Source organism: Oreochromis niloticus, linkage group LG23 (assembly GCF_001858045.2).
Source record: "Oreochromis niloticus isolate F11D_XX linkage group LG23, O_niloticus_UMD_NMBU, whole genome shotgun sequence".
Classification (NCBI taxonomy): Eukaryota; Metazoa; Chordata; class Actinopteri; order Cichliformes; family Cichlidae; genus Oreochromis; species Oreochromis niloticus.
This window is the reverse complement of record NC_031986.2, coordinates 29,943,029-29,961,278: the sequence shown is the minus strand read 5'-3', so window position 1 is coordinate 29,961,278 and position 18,250 is coordinate 29,943,029. Positions and strand designations below refer to the sequence as shown.

The window sequence follows — 18,250 nt, the reverse complement described above, 5'->3', positions numbered from 1 at the left end:
GAGACTTAAGAAGGTATGAAGACCCCACATGGATCCCTGTAACTTGAGTCCTTGGGCTTTACCTTTTGTTGAGTTGCTCCAGCGGTTCCCCTCTGAGTAGTGAGACAGCGTGAGCAGGTTCACACAGGAAGCTCCAGCTCCGGAGCCAAACACAGTGATTCGCAATGGATCGCCGCCAAAGGCTGCAATGTTCTCACTGGTCCAACGCAAAGCCTGGATCTGATCCAACAAGCCATAATTCCCTTTTGCTGCTTGGTCACCGGTACTCAGGAAACCTGGATGAGAGGACAAATTAAAAACAGTAGATATTATTTTAATATCTTCTCCTTATTTTTCTTATTTGACCATAAGCAGAAAAGACACCTAATGGCATGAGGACTTTTCTCTGTCTTAATCTACACAGTTCATTTATGCAGTTTGGGTTCCTTTTCAACATTCAACTTTAGAAATGAGAAATTGTATTTATTTATGTCTTTACATTAGCAGGTCTAATCTTACAGTTTATCATCACACATCATGAAAAATAGAAAAAAAATTCATTCAAAAACATTCTTTGTACTTTTGTATTTTGAAAAATTGTATTTTTTGTATTGCATTTTTTAAAATTTTCTTTTTTAATCGCCTTAATTCAGCTATTAAGGTATATTTTGCCACTGTACACAGAAAACCAAAAGCCTCATTCTTTAATAATTTGCTGCAATATAGATATAGAGTTAAGAGTAATTCAAATGAAAACTTCATGGAAAATGATAATGTGTCACAAAGAGGCAGTGACATGTTTAATAACATAGTACAAATTTCAAATCAAGGTTTCAAAGGTCAGTACAACACGACCGGCCACATCCAGACTACCTTTCAAGAGAAGACTTTGTTTGAACTGCCTATAGACTGCTTCAGCGACTCCATGATCTTGTATTTCGAGTTGAATTGATTTGTTAAAAAAAAAAACCACTGAATACACAAGGTCATGGAGTAATTTAACTAACAACATTAAGGATATTAATTTTTGTTGTTGTTGTTTATGTATTGATTATCATTATGTTTTTTAACCACAATAACAATAGCTGATCTCAACAGCTTGAGGTCAGGCCATTAAGTGTTTGGCCAGATGTCTGTATCTGAAATGTACTATTTACCTTTGACACCAGACAACTGTGCTTGTCTTACAATTAGTTCTTCAGAGTTGGCTAGGTCTTTACGAAGGATAGTTTGGGAAATAATTATGCTGTTTATTACAGTTTTTCCATTGTGGAAAACTCAAATATACTTGTACTTACAAGTGTTTCTGTATTATATTTTCATGCTGCAGCAGGTACTTTTTTCAGGCCTGTGCAAATAGTCATTCATGTATCATAAAAACTCATCTGTTACTGTTTGTTAGCTAGTCTGAGCTATTACTGACTATTCGATTAATAGTCGGTGAATGGCACTGAGTTATCACCAAAATCACCTCCTTCTCCATCTGAGCTACAGCACCATATACATCACTTTTATTTCTTTTACTGATCCAGTCAAACTATGGTGCGAAGAGCCTTCAGCTGAACATATGTTTAGCTATGCATCATGCTACAGGATGTTGCTGGTTCTTTGATGAGGTGAAGCTATAATGTTCTGTGTTTGTGAATACAGCACCGTTAATAAAAACAAACAACCGAACAAATAAACCAAAAAAAGTGAAACAAAATAAATGTCATGTTGAGATGTTTGCTTACGCTCATTCTCCTGTCCACTCATATCCTCTAAATTTAAATGCAATTGATGTCACTGCTATATAAAAACTTTTGATGTGAATAAATAGTATAATGTGAACAGCCTGATGCTGCATGGCCCTGAATCTCACTGTTGCAAAGGATTGTGGGATAGCGTTATCTCTTTTCCTTTTGTAAAGTACAGACCAGTCTATGCAATGCTAAAAAAGATAAAAAAGGAATCTTTGAAGCACCTTTTCTTTGAATTTCGAGCAATCTGACGACCTCTTATCGCTTAGATTATTTGCCAAAATCCATGGCGAGTGAGGCTTCAACATCAAATACTAGTAAGGTATGAATGTACTGAAGAGACGAGGAGAGCCACAGGAGAGCTGAGGTCTTTTAGAGCAATTTCATGTCCAGCCCCCAACACTTCCGCACTAAAAGCCCCATTAAGCCCTCCATGCATCCTGGGCACTGACACCCAACAACCACACCCAAGAACTGTCCCTTTCAACCTCACATGCTCACATATTTTCTTCCATGTGTTTTTGGATATTTTTATTTGTATCAGTGAAAATGAAATGCTTATTTCACAGTTTCAGTCAACACTACACTGCTAATTAACACTGGATGCATTATGTGTAGAAACACCCACAGAAAGCCTTTGAGGATAGCTAAAAGAATGTATTTACCATCCTGCACTTCAGTCTGCATATCTGTTATTTGCATTAATTCAGTTATTTGCTGTCATTTATTTCTTTGCTTGTTCCTGCTGTTTTCCAAAAGTTGTAAATAATTACTGAAATAAAAAACATCATCGTTAAAATTACTTGGTGCAAGAAAAGAAAAGATGGCGTCACTGATTTTTTTAAATAATTACTATATGTCCTGAATGTTTTTAAAGTAAAACCCAGTATTATACATGGGGACATGAAAAAATAGCAAATTATTATTATTAGTAATTAATAGTAGTTTATTTATTATTATTATTATTATTATTATTAGTCATATTAGTGGTAGCAGCAGTGTTTGCAGCAAGTTTATTAGTATTTCTACATCACTCTCACTACTACACATTAAAACTCTCTAGAACAACGACTTTTAATTCTTCTTATACCTGAACAGTTTTTGGCATGGAATGACTTGGGGATGTCCAGTGTTATATTCACAGCTCTGAGGTTTGAGGTTTGGTAAATGGCCTGTATTTGTAAAGTGCTTTACTAGTCCCTAAGGACCCCAAAGCGCTTTACACATTCAGTCATCCACCCATTCACACACTGGTGATGGCAAGCTACATTGTAGCCACAGCTGCCCTGGGGCACACTAACAGAGGCGAGGCTGCCGGACAACTGGCGCCACCGGGCCCTCTGACCACCACCAGCAGGCAACGGGTGAAGTGTCTTGCCCAAGGACACAACAACCGAGACTGTCCGAGCCGGGGCTCGAACCGGCAACCTTCCGATGACAAGACAAACTGCCAACTCTTGAGCCACGATCACCCTAGGTTTGCCTGATTTTCTACTGTTGTGGAGAATTCCTGCTATACAACATAAGTCCAATAATGTGAGACTAATAAATCCAGTTGTACAACAATAAATATGACCTGCATCATATCTACCCAATCCAAGATAACACTTACTGAACCATAACATTTTAGCAGCATGGAACGAATGTGTTTATTGTTCTTTGGCCTGCCACTTCGATATTTAAAAAGTTAAATCTATGACTTTGTGCTGAACCCAGTTTACAAAAAATTTCATTAGAACAGGATCACAAATCATATTCATTTTTATTGCATAATACACAGTGATTTGAATTAATGTGGCTGTTAAGAGCTGTAATTATGCATGGCAGCACATGTGACTGTGGTCATAATAACCATAATGCATATTATGTTTACAATGGCTCACACAGATTCATCTACTGTAAAGTATAACTGCTGACATAGAGTCAGCTGATAATTTGTTTTATAAAATTTATGATAGAGCCACTCTATGTTCACATACACGCATGTACGCTCACTTGCTTGCAAGCTTGCTCATTGCACATATGCACAATTTTTAGGGTTTTTTTTTGTATTTCTGCAAGTATTTCTGAACAAGCACTCATTTGAATCACGTATATGTGCCAAAATCCTATACAGTGCAGTTGCATCCACACAATCCTACTAACATCCAGACAAGCACACACCCCCGCTGACTGTTTAATTAAGTTCATTCCTTTTCTATTCCCCTTCCACTTGCTTATTTATTTATTTGTGTGTTTCTTGATCAAAGCCTAATCTGGTGGAAGCAACAGCAGCCATCTAAAAGAAAGATTTTAATTGATTCAATTTAGCTGTAGTGCAAGGATGGGCTGGCAATCACAAAGAGTGAGACAGGAAGAATGATTACTACACCAACAGTGGTGGGGCAGTGGGGTGGGGCTCTATTCCCTTGCTGTCTTATGCACAAACATGCACACACTCACATGGGTACTGTAATGCTCATATGTTGAGATACAAAAGACACAAATAAAGAACAAACGGTAATATATGAAAAAAAAAGTGGTGCGTTGATGTCACAATAAACTTGCTTTATTTCCTCTACAGAGCGATGCCAAACATGTTTTATTTTCCTCCTCTATGCAGGAGTTCATACGTGTCTCTGTCTCAGGTTTGGCTAAAAGCCACCATCCGTGATCAGCGAGACTGTGATTCAGCAGCTCGGCCTTTAAGCTTCCTGGGATGACAATATTGAGGTGAACCCTGATCCAGGAATCCAGCTTTTATCCCTCCTATCTCTGTCGAACCAGAAAGAGAAGGCTAGACGTAGAGAAAGATGGGATTTTTTTATACTTCTTTCTCTGCACACATCTATTTTTCACAGTCACGGTCTGTATACTATAATCCTCTCTCTTTTCTCTCGTTTTTACTTTCTGTCCTTTTGACTCTGAATGGTGAGAAAGACAGAATGAGAAGGAACAGTAGAGGAAGAAGGAAGAGGGAAAACACCATCACTGAAGCATGTAAACTCTTCCAGCAGATGTGGCTTATTACTGTTGGTGAAATCAAAAGAAAATGCAAAATTCAGAGACCAAAGGGAAATGGGAAGTTGGGGTGGAGGAAAAAAAGAGTTTCACAGCGTAGCAAGATTAACAAGCATGCAGAGAACAAGGCAGCGAGTCTAGAGCAGACAAAAGAATGACAAGGAAAATGAAACAAGACGAAAAGACGCAGAAAGTGAGAGAAAGAAGCTTAATGACTAAGAAAAATGGCTGAATCTGTCATTGTTGGCGTGCTGTGTAGACCAACGTCTGAGGTGGCACTCTTGAACTGCTTAGAGATTTTTCTTCAAATTGTTAAATATGATTATCCCGTGCCTTACTACAATGCAGGTTTATAAAAAAATTCCCTTAATCTCACATCCTTTGAAATAACGCTCTTATCAGGTTAAAAAACAAAAAGAAATCTCAATAGAATCAGCAGAATTGACAATAATGATTTCTGAGGCATCTTTCTTAATACAGAATCTGCACTGACACAAAAAATCAACACAAATATACAATAACCCACATTTGGTCTTTTATGGTCCAGGTTTCCACAGTTGCTGACTGTTCTACTGAACTATAATTTTACCGTAGCTCAGGTCTGTGGGAATATGCTTAAAACTACTGATATTGTTGCATTAGTGGGTCAGCATACATAGTTCCAAATTAGCCGAAGCAGCTCTACACTGTTCCAAAAAATAGTAATGTCAAAGTATCTTACTGTGCATTTTACAGTTTTGTTCTGTTCTTCTAGAATATCATTAAAGTTACATAAATAGACTGTGACTTCACATTTCAAATGTCAATTAACGTTAAATCACTGTAATGTAATAAAACATAATTTTCATGTTTATTAAATGTATCTGTCTGTACATATGCATATTTAGATTGTTAAAATACATTCACAAATGTATCATGATTTCACAAATATCTGTCCGTTATTTGAAAGATTGAACTGTTGAATTCAAATGTAATGCTATGGAAAAGTATATAACATGATTCCTATAAGCTTGTGTTACATCACATAAGTATTATTATCATTGCTATTTAGGGCGATCGTGGCTCAAGAGCTGGCAGTTCGCCTTGTGATTAGAAGGTTGCCGGTTCGAGCCCCAGCTCGGACACTCTCGGTCGTTGTGTCCTTGGTCAAGACTCTTCACCTACCGCCTAATGGTGATGGCCAGAGGGGCCGATGGTGCGATATGGCAGCCTCACCTCTGTCCCAGGGCATGCAATCCATTATTATTTAAACCAACTGTTAACTGTATATTTCTGTACATTTAAGTATTATTATTCATATTGCCACATTCATTGACCTTGTTAATAGGTAATTTCATTGTTTAATCACGTTAAAATGTTCCTAATTTAATGTCTAAAAGCACTTGGAAAAGGCAAAATCCTATGTAAAATTAGTGGAACAAACTCTATTTTCATTACTGAAAATAACTGTATTTTTATGAGAAAGTTATTTTCTGTTATTTTACGGTAGTATTTTGGCGCCCCAGCTGCCGGAATATTACCGTTGTTTTAAGATGGTTTTTTTAACAGTGTAGTGCAGATTTTTTTTAAATTCTTCTCCAGTTTTAAGGCTGCAACCCTTCTTCAGATACTTTTGCATCCATTGAGAAATGACAAAACAAGATAAATATAACGGAATGCTCTGTTCTCATTATGTGGACCTTCTGAACTTTACTATATACTAGTAGCTCAGTGACTGGATGACAAGTAATTTTTGATCGAATACACTGCATGGCCAAACCATAACCTCAACTCATCTAGTACACTCCTCCAGTTCTGCCCTGCAGTCTATGGATGTCTTCCTAAAACAAATGGTGCAACAGCAGCTCTAAATATTTACAGTGCCTCAGCAATGCTCCATCTATATCTGTTCGTTGCTTACAACAACACTGAAGACAACGGCACGCTGAGGGCAGCCGGCTGGGGAATATGCTGATGAGGCACAAAGCATTTCTCACTGGAAATAATGAATACAGAGCTACAGGATATTCACTCATTCAACCTTTATTTAGATAGCACTCGGGGCAAACACAGAGCCAGTTCTCATTTTCAGGTGTGCCCTCCTTGCATAGTTACAAAATTGTGCATTACCAGCAAAATGGACATTGGTATTTAGCAGAGCATATTATTATATGAATAAATTTAGCATGTGATCACTGGATGATAAATAGGTAAACATATGACACAGAACAACGAAGAGATGTGTTACTTTTAAAGATAAATTTATAGCTCCATATTTCAAGAGATAAATAAAAGCCTTTTATTTCTAAATTTAGGACCAGCTGTGCTTTTATACATAACTTTACAAACATGTGCATTTCAATTAGGGATGCACCGATCCCGATACTGGTATCGGGTATCGGTGCCGATACTGTAAAATGTGTGCGTACTCGTACTCGTAAAAGTCAACCGATACCATGAACCGATACTAATGTAGCCCGGATGGGAATTTGGTAGTAGATACTCATAATTCCCATGGACTTGAACGCCACATAAGGTGTTCACAGTTCACAGAAGAGAACGGCATGGAGAGATGCACGAGGTTAGCTGAACCAAAGTGAGAGACTCGGCTAGTTTTACTGAGGTTAACTTGCACAAAAGAGTGTGTGACTAGAAAGCTAACTGTGTGAGAGCTTCGCAACAGAGTGTGGGTGAAGTGACTTTTTGTTTCAACGGTCGCACCACCGTCCGTGGAAAACTGTGTTTCCAGCCATGACCGCCGAGGCTAAAGGCTAGCCCGGACTGCTTGGCTGCGCCACGGAGGCAGCTGCTATGGACTGTCGGAGAGCTGGACAGTGACTGGCTAACGCGCTGTAGCAGAGACAGCATCGGGTCCGCAGGGAGTGGATTTAGTGTGGGACTGGTGAACGGCGACCTACCGAGCAACGGAACTGTAAGTCAGACTTTTGTGCTCTTACTGGGGAGAAGAGGATTTTTCTCCATCGTCCGGCGTGGGCAGCGATCAGGCCTGCAACAAGTGTGAATGTGAGTGTGTGTGGTGCCCATGTGTGAATATTGTATGTTTAGTGGATTTATATAACGTGTTTTGGAGTGTATATTAGTGAGTCACTTGCCAAAAGGTGATAACATAAGTTGGGTTGTTTAATATAATTTGAAAGGGAATTATTTCATTTATACAGTGTATTTCATTTGGTTAAGGAATTGGAATATCATTTGAGTTTAAAAAAGGGATGTGTTGTACAGTATTTGTCTCTGCCCTTACGTTCAGTAAACGTTTCGTTTGTGTTAAAGAGCTGTGTGGGGTCGTTTCTTTACTACCGGTTAAGTTTAACTTGTGTGTGGCAGAAGTATCAGTTTTTGTACTCGGTATCGGCAAGTACTCAGATCCAAGTATCGGTATCGGATCGGTTTGAAAAAATTGGTATCGTTGCATCCCTAATTTCAATTTAGGCTGCACCTGATCAATCCTGGGTTTCACCTGTTACCACTAAATGCGTGACATTTTGTAAGTCACATGACAGGATATGCCAGGTAAAATGGCTTTTTAGCAAGTACCTGTGGGCTGCAAATTATTTGGCAGGCTGTGTCAAATTTGCTATGTATATTAAATCCTTTTTACTAACTGTAGCATTATGCTCTTTTAAGAGGAAAAGTGAGAAATTACATGGGAAGAAAAGAAGTAAAAAAAACAATTTGATGGTTTTCAAGTTGAATAATTGGCTTTTCAGCCCACCTGAGAGCAAGAGAAGAAGGTGAACACAAAATACAAGCATGCATATCAACTTATATTCCTGTTATGGGTGAGGTTTTAGCAAGAAGCTGCCTATCCAGTGAACCCTACTTTAGTGCCATACTATCCTTGGCCATCCAGTATTCACTGTTTACTCTGCTTTGTACCTGGCAGCTGAATAAAGTAATGAAGTACATCTGAAAAAAGGGATTAAAGAGACTAAAATGGTTCGCTTATAACAATTTATCAAATAGGATCTGTATTTTTCATGCTTGAGATATTGCAGATTTAAATTTCACACAATTCATTTAGGCCAGGCAGATAGCTGTTTTATATGGCTAACCGATAAAAAACATGAAATGATATTAGCCAGAAACTTCCCCATGAGAACTTTTACAGACATGCAAAATAAATAAATTAGTCATTTTATCGTTTTAAACTGCTAATACATTTTCAAAGCAGCTGTGTGCTTGTGTGTGTAGATGCTTTTGTGTGTCTGAATTTGCATTTAGAAGAGACACCTTATCTTCAGTAAAGTGACACCACAAAAGCAAGAGGTCCATTTAAATATTACAACTAGAGAGAGAACGAGACAAGGCAGCCGAACACACCTACAGCGAGAGGGGTGTGTGTGTGTGTGTGTGTGTGTGTGTGTGTGTGTGTGTGACTGATCAAAATTATCAGCTGCAAGTAGAAATATGAAGCAGCTTTCAGAGCGGTAACAAGGAGTAACTGAATATGAAGCAATTAGTGTAATCCTATAAAAATACTAAACCTAAGGTGACCAAATACTTTACATACAGCCTTTTAGAACACACACACACACACACACACACACACACACACACACACACACACACACACAGAGAAGTTGGTTCACATAGGATGTCAAAGGCTGTGAGTCTACGGTGTCATTTTATGGTAAACTCTCTAATCATCGTCTGTCCATCACCTTCTATCTTGATATGTTAATCTAGCGTCTCCGTTTCCTTGTCTAGTAAATCCTCTCCTCCCTTTACTCCCTGCCTTTCTCCTTCCTCCTTTCACAAATCAAATTACACTCTCGACTTCAAAAATGAAATGAGCCACCGTTCATATTTCTTGTTCTGCACAAACACAAACACGTGTTAATTTGTGTCGCTGCCCTAACAGATTTGCCTGCAGGACAAGCTGGTATAGATTACCTCCTTCTGCAGGGTTGAAGGCAATGAGGGAGTAGGGAGGACTTCTCTGTGTGGGTGTGGATGTGATTAAACTGTTACTCAAGCTATTCCGGCTTTGTGGACTGAATGCATAATACCCCCTAATTAGGAATGTAAAGACAAAAAATGGCTGGACCTGCCACATTATGAAGTTTTGTACTCCAGAATACACAGAACATGAGACTGGAATAGCAATACATATATAAAACTGGAAAAACTGAACTGATGGACAGACTACTACAGATTAACTAATCAAGCAAAGACACAAGCCAGAATTATTAAACGTTTTTCCAGGCGTGCCTAGGAATTACGATTGGTTTGGCTTTTGTTTGTTTGCTTCTTTATTAGCAGGATTACGCAATAAAATTATAGACACATTTACAGGAAGTCAGGGTTAACGATGAGCATAAACTTTTTGTCAAGACATTTTAAATTGTATATTTAAATACATATTAAACTGACAGAACCATGACCCATGGGAATCACATTATTATGGCGCAACCAATATAACAACATCACATCTTTATACAAGCTGTATATAGAAAGACATTTTTGTGCATATAAAATATTTGAAATTATGACAGATTTATTTGTGCACTGGTTGGCCAATTTACCCATAATTACCATTTGACCCATGCAAGGAAAAAGGTAAGCAATGAAGGAATTTTCCAGTTGGACTTTACTTTATCCACAGATTTGGTATAACAGCTTTCTGTCTGAGATTATTTTTACTACAAAGACAGCACTTGTTTATGATTTGAATGGCTTTTGGGTTTCAATGTAACATTAAAAGTGCTGTTTGCAAAAAGAGAGTTTAATCTAGATAGTTTACCATCTGGCAAGCAGAGAGAAAGAGAAAGAGCATTTACTAGTAAATTTTATTACTCCTAGGCTTGGTGGAGACGTAAAGATTCTGTAAAGATTTTTTTTAATTATTTTTTGCGGGGGGGGGGGGTAAATATTGTTAAAATTTCTAGTTTATACATGTTGCAGCTCCACATTTGCTTGGTAAGTGAAAAGTTGCTTGTTTGATTCCAAACACAAACCTACATCCCCTTTGTCAGGAAGGGTAATTGATATAAAACACAGCCAAGTGTGGGTGGGCTGCCAACCATTGTAACAAGGAAACAGCTGACAGTAACACATACACCATTTGCCAAAAATATGCGTTCATCTGCCTTCACACACATGACCTTGAGTCAACTCATTCTTAATTCATAGGGTTTAAAGCGATGTCAGGCCATCCTTTCAGCTATAACAGCTTCAAGCATTCTGGGAAGGCTTTCCAAAAGGTTTAGGAGTGTGTTTATGGGAATTTATGACCATTCTTCCACAAACGCATTGGTGAGGTCGGACACTGAAGCTGGACGAGATCGCCTGGCTAAGGTCTAAGCTCTAATTCATCCCAGAGGTGTTCTATTGGATTGAGGTCAGGACTCTGTGCTGAGTTGTACCACACCAAACTTGCTCATCCATGTCTTTCTGGACCTTGCTTTGTGCACTGGTGCGCAGCCATGTTGGAACTGAAACTAAACCTTTAACTGGGACTAAGAGACTGAGCCCAGCTTCTCAAAAACAATCTCACACCATAATCCTGCCTCCACCAAACTTTACACTTGGCACAATGCAGTCAGACATGTACGGTTCTTCTGGTAACCTCCAAATCCAGACTCGTCATTTTGATAGCTTGTGGCAGAATCTCTCTATGCACTGTTCTTGATCCAATCTGAAGGCCACATGACATTTGCAACTCTGTAGCGAATAACTCTGCAGAATGTTGGCGCCACTTTGCGCCTCAGCATCCGCTGACCTCTCTCTGTGATTTAATGCACCAACTGTACCACTTTTTTGGGGTACATAAAATATGAGCATGCATTAAATTATGTATTATTAGAGAAAAATAATTGAAAACTGAATACATAAAGCTGCACAAGAGTAAAATAACAATGAAAGACAAAATGTAAAAAAGAGACAAAGCGTAGCAGGAGGAGAAGATGTGAGGTTTCGCTCTAGGACAGAAATGGATGCACACTTCTACAGGCACAAAAGTACTGTGTGTGCGTGTGTATGTGTATGCATGCATGCATGTGTTGAGTCCTGATGTGAATAGGTAAGCAGCTTCCTTTCTTAGCACAGGAACATTATTAGCATACAAGTAGAAGTGCACCCAAGAGAATGAGAGATGAAAACAGAGTGGGGAAAAAAAAAAATCTAACGGACAGAAAGCGCGACATTTTAGTGAGGGAGCAGAGAAAGAGAGAATGAGGCATGTGAGAGGTAGATGACAATGTGAGAAGAGAGTGTGGGAGGTGCTGAAAAAGAGAAAAAACTGGAATAAAAAAGAAAAACGGAAGAAGAGGGCACTCAGAATGTAAGGTGGCATCTTAGAAAAACATAAAACCTGCATAAGAATTGAAGACAAAGATAGCTCCGACAAGTTTAGGCCTGTAGATGGATAATAAAATAAAGATGGAGGCACAAAGATGGACTGAGGGAATGAAAAAGTAATGGAGCTACTCAAGACTCCAAAGGCTTTAGTGGAGAAGATAGAGAGCCTATGGTAGCATACACTATATTTAGTAGGGTAAGGTGAGGTGTGTGCACGCCTTCAAATTGTACTAATTGTGTATTAAAACTACTAAAATATTTCTCTAGTGTAATAACAGTGGCACAAATAGAGAAGTTCAAAAATAGAGAGTTCTAAAGGTAAAGAATAATTTGAATTAAACTGGGGCTGTATTTGACACGTTGCAAACGTCAGCACAGTGATATTTGCTCTTTGCACTCAACTCAAAGAAGTCTTCTTCTAAATGACTGACATAGCTGCTGAAGGAAAAAACAAAACAAAAATTATGCCGCAACACTAAAAGACCAATAAAACATACAATGTGCAGGATATATGCCATTCCAAAACAAACCCAATGTGGGATTTTTCCAACTGTTGCAGTAGTTTCACTAACATCGGTTATGTACCATCTGGAGATCATATGCTTCTACATTGATGGATTATTGAGATGCCTGTAGAGAGGAGACTGTTCACAGATCTGCGCTTCCAACACATCAGTTTTGCATGTGCACGAGCCATCTCACACGCACAATGTTAGAAAAGCTGGGATCTGCACAATCAGCCAAAAGGACAACAAAGCAGACCATGTGGCAACAGTAAAGGCAACATTTCCCTTTCTAAATATGTAGTCTGTTAAATGAACCACTGATTGGTATAAAAATGCTTGACAGCAATGCAATAACAGCAACAAGCACAACAGTAAATATCCAATCAAAGCTACATTCATAGTATATATGAGGGAGTGCTGAAAGGAGTGTAAGTGTGACTAAGCCAGTCCTCTGCCTCAAGTATGGAAATCCAACTATTTAGTACAATTGATTATAAATCCTAATTAATCACAATTCATCAATTTTTTTCTTGCTGTGAGGTAACAGTGCAAATGATGGCACTATCATGCTGCCCTAATAATAATAATAATACCAATCTTTCTTTAAATACACACTGTAAAATATCCCCTGAATGAGAAAACAAAAATGCATTAGAAACACTAAACACTATTCTTCAGATTTTACAGTCCCAAAATCCATCAGCCCACAGCACAGGAGTGTCTGAAAGCATCAAATCAGCATTCTAATGCATCCCTGGCCTTCAAAACCCCATATAGGTCAGACAGCATGCTGCTACAATCTTGAAGTGAGGTGGCTTTCAGATATACATGTCTCTTGTAAGAGCAGCTTAAGCTGCTTAGTGCTTTTATGGTGAAGGCACTCTAGTGGACTCAGAGCCATGGTACTGGGCATCGCCAGCGCCTCTCCTCTGCCATAGCAGAGAACAGAAAATACAGAACATGTTATCCATGTTATTTTTTTAATAAAGTGAAGGAGGTAAATGGGAGAGAGAGAGAGTAAGACAGAGAAGAGAGGACAGTATTAAAGTGACACTGACCCCCTGTCTTCTGTTTCATTTTCCACCAGGTAAGAAAAATCACATTTGCATTAATTCAGAAGTTGTTGGTAAAAGTCTATTACTCAAATTTCCACTGAGGTAGTTACTAAAGTGACAGAAACTAAGAGCATTAATCTGTATTAAGTCCGTATTTATAAAAATGACCTGGGTCTTATTGGGACGAGGACTTATTGCATGTTAAAGCCTTGGTAAAGTGTCCAGGTCTTTGGGCATGACAGAAATGAGGAGAGTGCAGCACGACCTACAGGTGAAGCTCAACAAAACTCATAAGGGAGTATGTAGAGTGGAATTTATGTTATTTTATTTTAAATCTGCGTGTTTAAGGTGACAGAAAGACCACCAGAGGAAAGCCTGGGGAAAGCAAATGACCTAAACAATTTTTTCAACAGATTTAGTTCACAGGCCTAATCTCCACACCCTAACCCTCCACACACCCACACCACTGTCAGTGATTTTCCCTTTCTTCCCTGCTTAGCCCCAAGTGAACTCTATGGATCAGACCCACCTCCATCTGTGACAAACACCCTCTGCTTAACTGTAGGAGACAGGAGAGCTGGAGGAATTACACCAGGGCAACACAGCTGGCCCTGACGGTATCAGCCAAACGGCTCTGAGGAACTGTGCTTTCCAGCTATCTTTGCTCCGGAGTTACATTTACAGCCTGATTCTGAAACTGGAGACGATACCCTGGATTGTTGACAACATCCTGCGTGATGACCATCTGAGCTAAACAACTATAAACTACTTGCCATTACATCACATACAGTGAATGTGCTGGAGAGAGTACTCTTGGCCCACATGAAACTATAGGCGAAAACATCTCTTGACCCTCTGCAGGTCAGATATCAACCTAATCTGGCAGTAGATGATTCGATTATCTGGAAGCTGCAGAGAGCTTTCCCTCATCCTGCTGCACTGTGAGAATCGCCTTCTTTGATTTCTCAAGTGCATCTAGCTGATTTGATAATGTGAAGTACAGGAGCTCAACAAGGAACTGTGCTGTCCCCACTCTTGTTCGCCTTGGACACTTTCAGTACAACTCTAGAACATGCCACCTACAGAAATACAATACTGCATTCACTGGATGTATAAGTGACAGGCAGAAGGAGGAATGCAGAGCACTTGTGGATGATTTTGTGGTGGTTTGGGAAAAATCATCTACTTTTAAATGTTTATAAGACTAGAGATGTGGTGAACATCTTCAGAGGGAAGCTACTGTAAATGGCCCACATCTATCCTGGGACAGGATGAGGTGAAGAAGTACAAGTATCCGGTGTCCACACTGACAGACAGGCTGAAGTGGAACACCAACACATAAGAACAAGATGATCAGACTCTATTGAAAAAGAAAGCTGAGATCATTCATGTGAAAAAATGTTGAAGATTTTCTGTCAGTGTGTTGCTGTAATATGCTGGGGGAGCAGCACTGGAGATGATGGTGATTTATTCCAAACTGGACACATTTGAAGATGTACTAGAGAGGAGGTTACAGAACAAGTTGTTCAGTCATGGATAATCCTGACCTCCCTCTGCACTACTTACTGGAGAGGCAGCACTTTTTCTAACAGGATGATTCAGCTGATCTGTAAAATGCATCTGTCAAGCGAAAAAATGAAACGTTTATATCAATCCAGCAATTTTGATTAACAATGCACAATTTTAAACTATCAAAAGTCTAAAATCCAATCCAATTGAATTAGTACCTCACCAGATTTTGTTAGGATTTTACCACCTACATTTAACACCGCAAGACTCTAAACTACATGCTCAGTAACAGCGAGACTGGGGATCGCATTTCTCCATGTTTCATTTTCTTCTCTATTTCTCTCACCTGCCCTCTCAGTAATGACCTTTTATTGGCATAAAAGGAAAGAACAGTTGCTGAAAAGATAAACATTTTACATTAAATCTTTTCTGTCCTCACATTCAAGTCCTCTGCCACTCCACCCCTCCCACACCCCTCTCTCACTGTGTCATTGCTTCCTCCCTAATGAGGACCCAGCCACCCAGGAGGTGATGTCGCTGTACGGCTGCCCATTGCCTCCAGTCATAAGCAAGCTGGCTGGAAATGTCAGCCTGCCTCTTGCACTATCTGAGCTCTGCACACCCACACAATACAGCTCACACCTTAAATGTAGATCCACACATACCTTCATGCATAATGTCATAATGCTTTAGGATCACAAGTGCCTTTTCTTACCAGAAACTACTAGTTACTAGAAACTTTACCCACACACTCAAGCACGCATACATAAAAAAGATGTTATATTCAGAAGAACAGAACATCAACACGGACAAACATAATCACTCCATTCACTTTGAGTGGACACACATAATCAGAAGACCGAGCAGCATCTCACCCTTCTAAACACACTTAGACTGACTGTAAACACCTGCACACAATCACACAGACATCAGTCCCAGTCACCTGATTTGTGGCTGCAGAAAAGGTTACTTGCCCAGATGGAACACTCTGCTCTTTTCTCTCTTCTTCTTTTTGTCAATTTGTGTGAGGCTGAGTAAAGGTTAGGATTGCTGAGGCGCTTCTCTGTGGCCGTTTTGTCATTCTTTGGCCTTTACTACTTCTGACTTCACGTGTGGTTCTCCACTGAGAATCTAGTTTTAGAGTTGTTGGAGGCTGATAAAGAAAAATTGGGAGTAAACTACTAAAACCAGCCACTGTTTACAGTATTCCCAACTTTCTGGAAAAAATAAAAAAAATAAAAATCAATAAACTGGACAGTATTAGCATGAAAGTGATACTATAAAACCCCAAATTTGATGTTAATATGTAAAGATACTGTACACCTCTCGCCGACCGACTGTGTGCAGTGTTGCTCTAACAATCTGCTTAGTGTTTGTTTCTCTTTTATAAACTTTAATAAAATTATCATGTAATGTTAGATGAATATTCATAACACTGAACTATAAAAGAAAAGGATGGATAGAAAACAAAACACACGATGAACAATGGATGAAAGCAAAGTTGTTTGCTTTGGCTAATGTTAGCTGATTACTCTCAGAAGACAGCAGACATAGACGGTAGTGTGGAACTAGGTTATATCACCTGCAATAAAAAACAATTTACATTGTTTATATGTAAATTCTTTCTCATGCTGATCCAAAAGAATCAGGTAGTATATCATTACCAATATTATCAGAACACATTAAATTATGATTATAATATGACATGATAACTTTTGATTACTTTCGGTTTTGTGTTGTCTCCTCCCATTTTACACAGAGGAAATGGCAACTAATGTTTTCTTCTGATAAAGCAACTTGAGATCAGGTCATTTTCCTGCTTTAAAAAGTCAAACTGCTTTCTTTCCAAGCTCTTTAGACACTTAGATATTTGTTAAATATTTTATAACTGCATTGTTATTCAGCATTAGCCACTTCTTCTCTCTTTTCTCCAACTAATGACAGAGCATTATCTGTCTATTATCTGCTTTTACCAATGAAGCTACAGGCTGAAGCTACTTTTAGATGTCTCCTGTGGTCACTTGTTTCACGGCTATCAAAGTTCACTTTTCTTCCACTTTAGCCTACAGATGTTTTTTTTCCATTGTAAATAGATATTTACAGCAGATCTTGGTGGATAAAATCCCTTCTGGCTTCAAATCAGGATTATTATGAAATACAAGAAAGCTAAAAAAGGCAAGGCTTATATTCCTCAGGCTGCAGAGGATTATCTGACTTATACCAGTGTTTATTCACATAACATTTATTGAGTTTATTGAGCTGCTTTGTACATATGAAAGGGGAAACTTACTAAAGCATGGGATAAGTTAGCCAGTCTGAATGATTCATTAGTATAGCTAAGTTGTGTGACTCTTATTTGCCCAGATTTAAAAATAAAATCAAGTATCTACATAAATTTAGCCAAAAACATGATGCAGTGTCCCACCTTCATGAAAGGCTCACCTTTCAAAAAATTCTCAAAAAGACATCCTTTAGAAGTTGTGCCCATAAGTTGCGTTATGACAAAATGTGTTTCTTGAGGTCAAATTAGGGCACGAGATTTGAGACACAAAAGAAAATCCCACTGAGAAAAAAAGAGACCATCAGAAAAAAAATGGTTGCCAGACCTCTGTCAGGTTCTTCAGACTGTCCATTCTCATTTGTGGGAAAGACTTTGACTTGACTTTTTTATTTTTATTGATTTATTTATTTTTCCACAGCTTCATATTTGAGTTGACACCACCATACTGAGTGGACCGACTTACTCATTGATCCATTGAAAATGAAGAATAAAACAAAGTACAATGACTGCAGTTCAGATATTCTACAAATACACAGCCTGAAAAAATGCAAAACAATACACGAAAAAAGAAAAAAAAGGGAAAAGTCTTCAAATGTGAGACGACAAACCCAAAACTAATTCTGGGACTGTAGAAAAAAGCAGAGGACGGGTTTAACTTTGATTTGTGATGCCCATCAGATCGAGACTGTCTAGCTGTACCTCTGCTGGGAGGATTTCTTCTGATTAAAAACCATTTGTCTAGAGAAGTGACAGTGGATTTCATGTCAAGAGAAAAGAGTCCTACTACAATAGCTATGTTATATTGCTGTCTCTTAGCCTGAAATCCTCTGACTCCTTCATACCTTTCCTACAGTAGGCCCCTATACCTTTTTTAGTCAATCC

The 18,250-nt window shown here is 38.7% G+C and overlaps 1 protein-coding gene across 3 annotated transcripts in view; it reads right to left on the bottom strand.

Annotated features, from left to right (window-relative positions):
* Window positions 1-18,250, bottom strand: part of nlgn1 (neuroligin 1) — a 292,800-nt gene that overhangs the window by 17,229 nt on the left and 257,321 nt on the right. For all 3 annotated transcript variants that reach the window (XM_025903035.1, XM_025903036.1, XM_025903037.1), the window contains one exon: window positions 63-275. In XM_025903035.1, the coding sequence (XP_025758820.1) occupies window positions 63-275 (213 nt within the window). The remainder of the gene's footprint in view (window positions 1-62; window positions 276-18,250) is intronic.